Here is a 12930-nt window from a genome sequence, read left to right as displayed (position 1 = left end):
CGGTTATTTCTTTAGGAAATAATTTTAACATTAATTACTATTACTCTCTGTCTGGTAGACTGTCTCATCTAGTTAGCATGAATGCTGCAAGACATTCAATATACTTAAGTATAACACTAATTCCATTTCAGTCCATGAACTCTCTCTACTGCTTTAAGATAAATATCAGAGCATTTAACTTTCACACTCTTTGGGGCATGGACAAATGTTACATCATCCCTTGAACAACACAGAAACTCCTGATCTTAGCTGTGACCTCTGTGCGGTACCTTGACACGGTTACACGTAATAACACTTTGTTTTTTGTCCACAGTTGCATTAAGATTTATAAGGTTGATTCATGCTGCTGTGTAAAAATGCTGACAAAAATTATTTTCCTGCTCTGAAGAAATCTACATTTCATACTTTCATGTGTCTATTTCTTGAACATGAAATTGATCTACTCAGGCAGAGCCTCCCTTCAGGACAATATAATTGCGTGGTTTGTGCCATTTTATGTAGAAAAGTCCTTTTGAAGAAAATCTTTAAAGTGTTAAATATGAGAAATTTGACAGTGCTTTCAAATTTATAGCTTTTACTTGTCTTTTCAATTGGAATTGAAACCCCCAGCAGAGCACACTGCAACAAAACAGTTTGGGATTCATTTCTCTGTGGGCATCTAGAGGTTCCTTAGAAGCAATTCATAAACTCATTAAAATGTGTACCCATTTCTCCTGCTGCTTAAGCAGATACTTGAAGTGGTGGGGTTTTTTCCAAGTAAATTGCTACTGTTTTGTTACTAACCTCCTATAACTATGCTCTGCAAATTGCAGTGTAGGATTGAAGACCAGTGCTTAGATGTACTTCACTGAATTCAACTGCATTAGACACATATAGGTTAAATTCTTTTTGCCAGCAAGGCTCCAGAACTGCAGTAGCATGCACTGAATTAAGTCTAGAAAGAGAGAGGGACATTTTGGAATAAAGGTTTGCTGGCATGCAAATACCTACCACAAAAATCTTAGCTTGTACTGCTACTGTATCAAAGATAGATTTTTTTTTTAAGTTACGTGAGACTGTTCTGAGAAACTGTAGAAATAAAGCACACAGGTGAGAAATAGAAGAAAAAAGTGACTTAAGAATTGAGTATAGCCTTGAAAAGTCCCATATTTGTCTGTCAACAAGTTTACAAAAAAACAAAAAAAAACAACAACAAAAGAAAAAGCTCCTGAGCTCCTGCATTGCATGCAGAAAAATGAAGGGCTAAAAATCCCTAATTAGATAAAATTAAGCAATACAAAATGTTTTTATATTCTCTCACTAGCCAATAGATATTCATCCAGAAGAAGCATTTATTAAAGACCTGTGCCAGTAACAGAGTTGCTGACCAAAACATACATTAGCAAAACACATTTATTGGTTTGAATTTTTAACACGTACTAAGAACATATTTACTCAACTTACTAGTCAGGGAAGGTAAAAAAACTCACATGCACATATACCACTATCTCGCTAATTAGAATCAGATACTGTTTTCCATCAGTTCTACAAAACAATAAATGAACAGATCCTTCACCATATGAAGCTCCTGTTTAAAAAGCAGGAGCTCCCAGGGTAGTATCTGTACAGATGTATTTGGAAAATTAGTTTAAGTAACAGTCTTGCACTGTGATCTTAATATTCACTTTAAAAACCCCAGAAAGTGAGCCACAGATCTATTTTGCCCATCAGCTTCAGCCGGGTATCCATTAGGATAGCACACATACCACGCTTTTGCCAGAAAGGCTTTCTCCTTCACAAGCATCACGAGCTCAAGTCTCCCACTGTACTCCTTTACGTACAACCGTATCTGCAATCAACATTCGCCTCTTTTATGTGTATATTTGTTTAAGACAGTTTTTAACTATTCTGGAAGGCTGTTTTGCCAGTTAATTTCAACGAGCATATGTCTCCCCCTTACTTCATCTCCCTATATTACAGATGACATAAAATGGTTTCTAAACATTCTGCTTTCGCAGAAATATTTGTACCACCTGCTTAGTACTGCTGGCTTAAGGACAAGTGTGGCAAAGTCATAAGGTCCTTCAGAAAAGAGAAGCGAGACCGTAAAGGTGAGCAAGATCCGCGTACGCTGAATACCTGAGGCTGACTCAAACATCACCTCAACCTTGCACGAGAAGTCTCCGCTGTTCTTTGGAGGCTGATTAACTTTACCCCGGGGGAGATACGAACAGCTAGCTTAACCGTAAACTGCTGCAACAGCAAACGCTCGCCTTAAATCACCCAGGGCCGTGTTTGCAGAGCTGCGGGAAGGCTTTAGCGCCCCCGACCCTGAAGCTGTCCCCAGGGGAGGGCTCTGTGCAAGCCCGGCGGTGGGCTCCCCGGGCACCCCGAGAGAAAGGCGACCATTCCCCGCCGGAGCCAGAGGCGGGAACGTGAGGGGACGGCCGGCCGCGGCTCTGCCGGGCGGGACGCTCCACGGAAAACCACTTCCAACAGCCCACCACCCCCTCCCCGAGACTGAACTTCACGCCAAGTTGTCCTCCAGCTACCTGACCGGGAAACGCTCAGAACCAGCAGAAGGAGAAAACGGGCGTCACCGTCCCAACCGTGTGGTAAAATAAGGAGAGACGAAGGCAGCCCGGGTCGGGATGGAAGAGGACGGGGCGCGCACGGCGAGGACGCTCCGCGGGCCGGGCCGGGCCACGCCGCGATCCCCGGTGGAGCCCGTGGCCGCGACCGCCAGCGGGGTACCCCAACCCGCGCCCCTCTCGCCGCCCCCCGCCCTCGCCGGAGGGGGCGCGGGCGGTTCCCCGGGTGCGCGGCTCTCCCTCAGGCTCTCTCCACCCGCGGGGCACCGTCCACCGCGCGGGCTCGGCCCTTCCCGAGGCGGGGAAGCGGCAACCCCTTGGCGACGGACGGGACGAGACTCACCCTGTGCCTGCGGCTCCATGGCGCGGGGTCGGGGCGGGGGGAAGCTCTGCCGCCCGGCGCAGACCCGGGGCTGTGGCGGCGCGGACCGCCGGCGCCAGGCTGAGGCTGCCGCTGCCGCGGCCGCTCCCTTCCCCCGCGCCGCGCCGCGGCAGGCGGGCGGGGAACGACGGCGCCACCTGCCGGCCAGGCGCGGGCAGCGCCGCTCACCTGGGGCCGCCCTCGCCTCAGCGGCGGGGCCGGCTTCGCCTCAGCGGCGGGGCCGGCGCTGGTGAGGGGCGGCGGGGACCCCGCGGTGACGACGGCGGCGAAGAGGAGCCCGGCGAGGGGGCAGAGAGCGGCTCGACCTGCTCCGCTTTCACCCTCGGGGAGACGGGCCTCCCCCGGGCGGGCTGAGCACCCTCCTCGTGGCGGTTGGGTTAGCGCCCTTCCCCTGCCTGCTGGCTGGCTGCGCGGTCTCCTGGTCCTTTTAGTGTCAAAATCTAACCTTAAATATTGGACTCGGAGGCAAGAGTACCAGCAAAGCTTCCAGCTTAAGGGTCAAAAGGAGCAAAGGTCGGAAGTGTGACCTCCCCACAGGACAAACCGCGCCTCGACGATCCTCTCCCACAGCCCCTGACCCCTTCCCCGGGCCGACCCCTCGGCTCTGGAGCTGGCCCTGGACGGCACCCCATTTTCCTCGGCTGCGCCCTTCTTCTTCGCCATCTTCCCTGCACCACGGCCCAGGCCACGGCTGCCCCCTGCCCTGAGGGAAGGCACCGGGGGCTTCTCCCCACGGGAGGCGAGGAGCCCTGGGCACCGGCGGGTGCGAGCAAGCAGGAGTACCCGGTGTGTGTAACAGCAGCACGGTGAAGTCGTCTGGTGCCAGCAGCGAACAAGAATTTGGCTTACTTGAGTACCGGTGGGTTTCAGGTAGCACCTCCTACGGTAGGAGCATGGGAGTACCTTCAAAGCAATACCGACAGTGCCTGTGCCTTCGTGTATATTTTGCTGTTTAGGTGAAAATGAATTTTCTCCCAGTACATAGGTCTGTATTCTACTGTTCGCTGGAAGCTGGGGTGACGAATCATAGTTCACAGGGCGGTGCAGATTTACTTTAGGTTTTGCTCAGGCCAACGTAACTTCCACACTTCATTACCTGTCCGTGTTAACTTCACTTGTGGAAGGGTCCGGAATACTTGTTTTAGCAATGCTGCATTCACCATGGCTGATGGTCCGTGCATTCGTCTGCCAGACACTGTATCTAATTTGTGTATATGATACTACCGAATGCCCTTCCAGGACACACCGAGGACGCATAGCTTCTCGAGGCCTGTAATAGTAAAAATAACAAAGCAAGAAAGTAAAGGCAGCTGAAGGAAGTATTGGACAGTTGTTTGTGAAGTTACACAAACAGGTAATACTTTAGTTGAATAGAAACAAATCCCAAAGAAAATGATTATGCAGTGAGGTTAAAGGAAAAAGAACGTTTCTAGGTAGAAAATAAATTCTCTTCCTTAAAATAGTGTAGAACATAGCAAAGCGTCAAATTTACTTATTTCTCAACTTTCCTTTTCTAACAGATTAGAAAATTAAGGCCAAGGCATCTTTAATTTGTATACGTCTAATGATGCTTTGCTTTAATATGCACACGCTGGTGGTTTTGAATTTGAATTACTGTAAAACATGAATTATCATCATTTTTTCTAGGCAAACCTCTCTTCATTGTGATTTGACATCTCCTTGGGCTGGAATTTACCACTTACAAAAGCAGAACAGAGTTTGTCAGAAGAATGAATTCCTGTACTCATATCATTTCAAATAAAGAGACATCCTACCGTGACAAGTTTTGAGCTCTGAAATGCTATCAACTTCTACATGAAAAAACCCAAAGCCAAGTCCAGCCAGAAATGCATGAAACAGCTGAGAAATTTCTCTCAATGTGTGAAACTATCAGTATAATTAGAACATGTACTTTTCTGCAAATATATGCAGAGGTTTTTAAAGCAGCCTGAGCAGTTTCTATGAAGTGTAATGAAAACTGAGCACCCAATTTACTTACAGGGTGATAACAATATTAACAACACTGTTTATGTAGAAGCATAATTAAAAATCTTACAGAGGCATATGCTGTTCAAATTACTGAACAGTAGAAAATTTTACCAAATTTTTAGATGCTGTATTTAATTTGTTCTTTACATTCATATATATTACTTCTCCACACCAGAAATGCACTCTTTTGTAAAGAAAATCCAAGCAGGGTTTTACCTATCAAGGACTGGCAAACAACAAAACTAGTTCTATGTTGAAGAGATCCATAAATATCTTCAGGGAAACAAACCTATAATCTTTGTGAGATCCATAGTAACATGTTCAACTTATGGCATGTTACACAGGAAAAGAAATCAGTCATTTACAAGTTAATATTCTCCTGTAACATACAGTTAGGAAATCAGCATTTTAAAGGTTAACCTGATTAGAAAATTAATATCCCATTGAAATGATGTCATTTAATTGTAAATAGCTGATTAATTTTCTACCTACAGTACAGCAGGACCCATTCTCATATTGTTCCACACACATCACTGATTTGGTGAGATTCCTCACTGAATTTGCCTCGTGAGAGATTTTGTTCCACTTTTCTGTCTGAAGAGATTGACATAATTCAGACTTTGTTTTCTGTCCTGGAAAGTCTCGATCAAGCTGTAGCAGCTTAGTTGTTGCCTGAGAAAGGTCATTGTCTCTCCCATCATGCTGAAATTAAAGACAGTTGGTTTTTGTTTTTTTAAGAGGACAGACAGAATAAAACAAAAGCCAAATTATTCAGTTTTTGAAATACTTATGTGTTACTGTACACTTCAGATTACGCCATTTTCACAATACAACAGTAAAAGGCATCAAATAAATTTGTTATGTTTATGGCATTACACTGACTGGTTTTTGTCCTCCAACACAAAAGCGACACCATTCCATCTAGTGTCAGGCTTCAGTGGATCTCTCTGTGCTTGCAGGGAGTAACTACATGTATTTTCCAGGTGGAGTTTTCAGTGGATCCCTCTGTGCTTGTAGGGAGTAACTACATGTGTTTTCCAGGTAGAGATTAAGGCAGGATTCTGCATGATGCGGAGTATCCTAAACTCTTTCTAAATTTCCATGGAAAATAATTAGGAAAAATTGTGCTGAATAATTCACATTCACTGTTCAAACAGCCTAAGAACTGTGAAATACCAGAGGAAATTGTTGGTCCTTCAGGCTAAATGATTGTTTAGTAGGATAAACTGCAGCATATGCGTACACACATTTTTTAAGAAAAATGGCAGACCTCTGTGAGCACATTCTAGTTGTGATAAGAAGTTAGATTACCCAGCAACGGGCAGGTTAAAACTTTTTAGTCATACAACATGGGTGGAAAGGCCAAGGACATGCTGTGTTTCTTTTGTTTCAGTAAAAGGTTGGAAAACCACAGTCATGTGTTCAGACCAGACATTACAATTTATTTCCTTCCATTCAGAAGTCCTTGAGTTCTTTGCTAAATGCTTTATGCTGAATGCTCAATTCTTGGCATATTAGGGGTTCCAATTTTTGAGTGAAATATTGGAAATTAAAACAGAATATGCTCAGTATTATTTCAGGTTTTTTCCTTAGCCTTTAGTCAGTTCTTTTGATTTTTGTCTCTTATTCTATGTATACTTAATGTTTAGGGCAATCTTGCAATTTAAAACTACAAAGTAGGAAATGTCAGTGTTACTACAGCACACAACAGTGAGAAGATGTTACATGTTTTGTACGTTTTATAGACAGGGACTTCAGTTTAGTCTGCAGTTTCATGCAGTGGGGTACTGGCTGTATGGGTCAAAAGGTACTAGAACAATATGAAACAATATAAAAAATAACACTAAGCTAAATTATGCAACTATATCATTAGAGAACAATATTACATTCACTAGACCTTACCTCTTAACAGTAAAGCAATACTTTTAAATCCATTTTCTGCTGGCGCTTGAGTAAGAGGAAATGTGTGACTCTCTGCCTAAAGCATCCCAAAAACTCATGAAGGAAGTCTGTAGAGGGAATATAATAAGTACGAGAATTTCACCCACTTCAAAGAAGTTGCATTTATTGACAGTCACATGTGTTTCCTTCTAAGGCTCCCTACTCTTATCACATAGATTAAAGGAAAAGATGTTACCTTGTTTTGTAAACTAGTTATAAGAGCCATTAAGAAAGCTTGAACACTCTTTGCAGTTCAATATTATCCGTGTCCGCATTGCCCGACATAGCTTTCAGTTCATCTGTTCAACTGCACTTTGTTGCAACATTTAAGTCAAGACACTTGCTTCCTTTCTCCAGACTATCAACCTGTTATTGTACAAGAGATGAAGTAACAAATTTATCTCCATCATTTGCCATCTACTACACACCTACACACGTATCTCCCTACAAGCTCCTTTAATACTTTCCAATTCTATATTGGAATTGATAAATGTTGATATGAGGGAAGACATACTGCCTGCCAGGTGAGCTTTGGGAACACCAGGAGGTTACCACTGGTGATGTCTATACCGTCACTAGAATATCCAATATCAGAAATGCTTGGAAGCACAGAATGTTCATGGGTCTTTCTGTCTCCCTCCTGCACAGGGGTCTTGGATGTAGCCTGAAGGTTGTAAAAGATTTTTTTCTCTCGTATGTTCTGAAGATATGTGAACCCAATGGGTCATATGAGAGATCGACTTAGCACAATATGTATTTAAAAGTGTGCTTTTTCCCTTACACTTCCCAGCCTCCAACCACTTCTAATTCAGGGACATGAATCTCAGTGGATTTCTCTTCCATGAACATATTTGATCTCCACAGACCCACAAGTTTTAGAGCCCTCTAACAGACATCCTTTGGCAGGGAGCTCCACAAATTAATAACCTGGTACTTGAGGTCCTCATTTCTTTTGAAGCGGGTTCCCGCTACCTTCACTTGAACTGAAAAGTCCAATATATTTTTACTGGCCATGGAAAAGAAATGCTCTGTCTGATATTCTTCAATACATAGAAGACCACTATGAGTCTGATTTCATTGAAGAGTTTGGTCTTGAAAGACACCAGGGATAGGGATCTAATTGGATTTAACTGCCCTCTTAACCCACTCCTGTTAGAAAAGAATCAGACTTCTCATCTTGGGGAAAAAAGTGACAGTGGTTTTAGAAAGCCAAGTTAGTCTCAAATAACCTTTTCTGTGTTTTCTTGGAAGTTCAGCTACAAAACCTCTTGGTATCTCTTGATCTCATGCTCAACATAATCTTCATGACCCTTCGCTGGGAGAAGCTAAGTAACGCTGGAAGAGTGAGCTAAGTAATTGCCTTTCTTGAGTGCCCTTTCCTGAAATACATTATAAAGCCCAACTACTTTAAAAGAAATGAAAACACAATTAGAGAGGGTCAGCATCTTCCACTTACAGCTGAAAGAAAACATATATCACAGTCCCACAGGCTGTTCAAAGTGGCAACAGGACTGAGCTGCTGTAAATATGTTTGGTGCGAACCTTCTGACAGAAAAATACCACAAGAAATATAACTGTTAGGACTGTGCTTCATTTATGAATGTCATTTTAAATTAGTAAGTATAGATGAACAACTAGCTGCCTTAAAAACACTTTAGTTACTGTCACTAAAAAAATGAAGTTAAAACTCAGAGCCAGAAAAAAAGAGAAAGGAACTTAGCCGATGAAAGTCAGTCAGTTATCTTTTGTCCCATACTTTTAAATTCTTATAATTTGCTTTTTGCAAGTGTCCAAAGGCACTAAAATAACCTGCCTTTAAAAACACATGGCAAATTAAAAGAATAATAGCATTCTTTTTTTACCTAGTACATAGAAATATTTGGCTCTGCAGCTGCTACCTGCTCAGTTATCTTAAAATTCTGTTTGTAATAAAACTTTACTCTTGGTATATTCTTAAGCTGTGCCTTGGGTTATACATTTCTCTTTCCAACAGAGTTCTAGTTTTCTATACAACTGGTAAATCTTCGAAAGATGAGATATTCATGAGGTATTACTGAAATCTTGAATAGCTGAGGACAGGTGTTTTCTATATGTTTAACAAGGGCAGGTACCAAATATAAAACCAAAACATTTTCCATTTGGGGGCAAAAAAGGGAGAAGAGGAAACTGTAACTGTGGTTCTTTGAGATACTGTGTCTGGGTGTCATATGCTGGAGGGACACATGCTGTTGTCAGAGGAGCCTGAAATCTTCAAAAGACCCAGACTTTTGGGGCTGTACACACACAGTGTAAATTCACGTGCAACACCGGTGAGGGAAATAACAGCATCCTTCCATTTCTTTGCTAACTTGTGGTCTCAAATTAAGGATGACTTTGAAAGAGACTTGCTGGAGAATGAATTGCAGGATCTCTACACACTTAAAGTCTTTCTTTAGTCCCTCAATTCAATTGTTTAACTATATATTTATATCAAGAAATATTGCCTTCTTCCAAAATATGGAGCTGTTGGAACTACAGGCACAGTAAGTAACATTTCACTTCAGCCTGCTTTAGATGACAGCCCAACAGGGCTTTTTCATATGGAGCATGGGACTGTGAAGGCTTAGTTGCCTCTTACCACCAAGGCATAGTGCCTTGCTGTGAAGAGAATAAGTCCATCGCAAAATAGTTGAGGCTGGAAATGTAAAGGGTTAAAATCCACCATTCGACAGAATTGTGGTACCGGGTGGCCAGACGACCCTCAGAGCGCATGCACAGCCCAGCCATTGTGGCTCTGCAAATATTCTGATCTGCTTAACAAAAAAATAAATAACTTCACCAAACTTGGGGGTCTTCCCCCACTCCATTGTCCAATGATTTCCCATCCCACCTGAGCATCTCAAAATGAAATATATTTACAATGCCTCTTTTGAAAGACATGTTCATTTTAGAAATGGGAAAACGCAGCTCGGGGAGACCGAGTAACTTCACCATGGTCAAAGTGAAAGGCTGCGCAAAGCAGGCTCTGAACATGAATCACTGGTCAAACCGTGTTATTTTCAGGGATGGGCAGGTGTCATGGGCAAACCAGTCATGACTCAGGGAATTTCAGTTAATATAATGTATTGCCAATTAACATAAACTTTTAATTACTGATTTGGGTATTGAGGAAAAAAACCTCCCATGAAGATAACTAGACAAACACTTAGGGAAACACATTTCCTCCCCTTTCCCCAGACTCAACTTCATCCAACACATTACACTCAGTCTTCTTGGTGAAGCAACAAGTGGTGCAGGAGGTTGGGGGTCAGCGCATAATATTTTCTTTTTGCGACTCCTTGCTTCTTAGTCTTTTCCTCCATTGCTGCTTCCTTCTTACTTGTTTCCTCTGCTCCTGTGTGTGTTCCTCCAGGGGCCGCAGTCCCTCGGGAGTCCCTCCACTCCGGCACGCGTCCCCCACAGCTGCAGTCCCTCGGGGGTGTCCCTGCCCCAGCGTGGGTCACCCGTGCTGCAGTCCCTTAGAGCCGTATCTCCTCCGGCATGGAGCATCTCCTCCCAAGAGTGCATCTCCAGTGGTGGCTCCAAAAATGTTCCCTTCCACAAGTCCCCTCCTGGGCCTCCTGCCCCTAATGACGACCACCCTTTCTTAAATGCCATTGAGCAGAATCACCATGTGTTCCTCTGACTGATATTCCGGCGTGTGGTGGGGGTGTTTACGTCAGTGCCAACCCACCACAGTAACTGAGTACTAAGTCATAGCATCATAGAACCATAGGACCTCAAAAGATCATCTCATCCAACCTTTCATGGGAAAGGGAGCCTAGCTGAGATTATCTAGCACCCTGTCCGGTTGCATTGTGAAAACCTTCAGTGATGGGGACTCTACCACGTTCCTGGGGTGGTTTTTCCAGTGATTAATTGTTCTCACTGTAAAAAATTTCTTTCTCGTATCAAGATGAAACCTCTCCCCAAACGTCTCTCCTTTTCCTTCCTTGGCAAACAAGGAAATTGTGGAGCCGAAGACAGGGCTGGGGCTGAAAACATAGTGGAAATAAGAAGCATTACATTAATTTTCTCACAATGGTGTGTCTATCTTGGGACAATATTTTCCTTTACACCTGTAAAGGGAACATCTGATTCGTAAGATTCTATTAAGAGATCACAATTCCACAAAACAGAGTTTTCTTATTGGTCTAGCAGACATTCTTAAGGTTTCTTGCAGGCTGTAAGGATGCATGAGATGTACTATGAACACACAAGATGATATGGAATGCATTCTAGGTATGTATTTATTTTACCTTCATGTGAACTGTAGCACCTGGAACTGGATGTCATGCCAGGCCTGCAGCAGAAGACAACAATTCTAGCCAATAAAAAGGCCTGAAGAGGTTGCTCTTCAGTGATTTAATCTGACTTTGAAATCTTAGATTTACATTTTTATCAGCAGATTTTCATGATTGTGCTAATGGTTCTGAAACTACTTTCCAAATTATCTTAATGGTCTGATGATAAAGTATTTGAGTAGTTTCTTTTTTTTCCTGCCATGAAATGTTTTTTCTCCAGCTGTAACTAACAGAATGTAAGAACGAAGATACAAACCTTGCGTGGTTTTTGAAGTTATGTTTCAATACTTAGCGTCGTATGAAACATGCTCTGTAATGGAATCATGTGCAGAAAATTTTTTTCTTATTATTAATATGAATTAAAAATGTCTGCCTGATTCTTCCACAGCTCTGTTTTCCTTCAAACATCCTGACTTTCTCACAACAGAGCTCTGTGGAACTGAACTTCCTATCAGCTATCTGGCATTGATCGCTCTGCTCCTAATCTCAGAGGAAATTTAGCAGCTGCTCCCAACTGTAAATGCTGTATAGAGAATCTGGATGAAGATCTTTATCTGATGCCAACTAACATCTCTATTATAACCAATAAAGTTCTGATTAGCCACTATGGTAGTCTTTGATAAATATGTAACATGACAGTCAGTGACAGTATTACGACAACTCACAGAGAGCATTTAGAATATTATTGAGAAATTAAATAAATACTTTTTTCCATTACTCAACAGATTTCTATGTTTTCTAAGTACTGTCAATGGGAAGTGTCTCTTCCCCTCCCTCTTAAATGTTTTCCCAGTTCATCTGGGATGGGAAGGGGTAACGTAAGGTGAACAACGGAGGCTGAGCAAGTGGGAAGGCACATCGGACAGTTCACCAGAATCCAATAAAATAGAGAGAATACGAAGGTTGGATCAGACTAGAATTTATAGATGAAGTGATTGCATAGAAATAAGTGAATTGTAATCTTCATTTGTAATTTTGGGCCAGGAAACTGGGATGTTTATCACAATATACTGCTGAAATACTGAGGGGCAACACCAGAAGCTTGGAAGACTTTTGGGAAGAAAACCTAGGACTCGCAAAAGATGTTAACAGTCATTTTTTTGCCAGCAGGTACCAAACTGCCTAGAAGTCATTAGAAAATAGAAGCTCAGGAATCTTGCGGGGCTTTGGAAAATTGTATTAAAAACATTCCTACTCATATGAATGGAGAGCAGATGTGAATGCATGAGAGCAAAATACCAGCAGGAGAAGGGCTGTTAAAATTGCATGTATAGGTGTCTGAAATGGAGACGACGACTAAATCCTGGGGACTCAGAGGTTGGACAAGATGGAGAGATAAATCACAGTCATTTCCTGAAGGGTGTGATAAGACACGTCCCAGATCAGCATGCTCCTAAGAGGAACCCAGAAAAAGCAGGGAAGGGCTCCAGACCCGATGCCTCTCGTCCCCCATGTCATTGCAAGGAATCCTGGACAAGCTGCCCGGACATAGTGACTTGGTGCCTGAACGCTCCGCAAAGTGCTTACACGCATCCTGGCGTGTGTGATGGACAGAAATCAGTCTATTTTAAACTAAATTAATCTTTCCTTCCTATGAGGTGTTGCTGTGTCGTTGCTACAGCATTGAGACTTTAGTTCCTATGGGGCAATTCCATTGCCATTATGCTTTTAGGACTTTCTAAAAGATACGTATACTGCAATAATCAATTCAACATTCATTCATATG

The 12930-nt window shown here is 42.9% G+C and overlaps 1 protein-coding gene across 1 annotated transcript in view; it reads right to left on the bottom strand.

The window, feature by feature from the left end:
- TPD52L1 (TPD52 like 1) overlaps positions 1–2958 on the bottom strand; it is a 60120-nt gene extending 57162 nt beyond the window's left edge. The window contains exon 1 of the mRNA XM_075046401.1: positions 2914–2958. Coding sequence (XP_074902502.1) covers positions 2914–2932 — 19 coding nt within the window. The 5' untranslated portion in view covers positions 2933–2958. The remainder of the gene's footprint in view (positions 1–2913) is intronic.
- Positions 2959–12930: the final 9972 nt, after the last annotated feature.

Source organism: Buteo buteo, chromosome 15 (genome assembly GCF_964188355.1).
Source record: "Buteo buteo chromosome 15, bButBut1.hap1.1, whole genome shotgun sequence".
Taxonomy (NCBI): domain Eukaryota; kingdom Metazoa; phylum Chordata; class Aves; order Accipitriformes; family Accipitridae; genus Buteo; species Buteo buteo.
The sequence above is the reverse complement of the archived record's forward strand: the minus strand, read 5'-3'. Positions and strand labels throughout refer to the sequence as shown.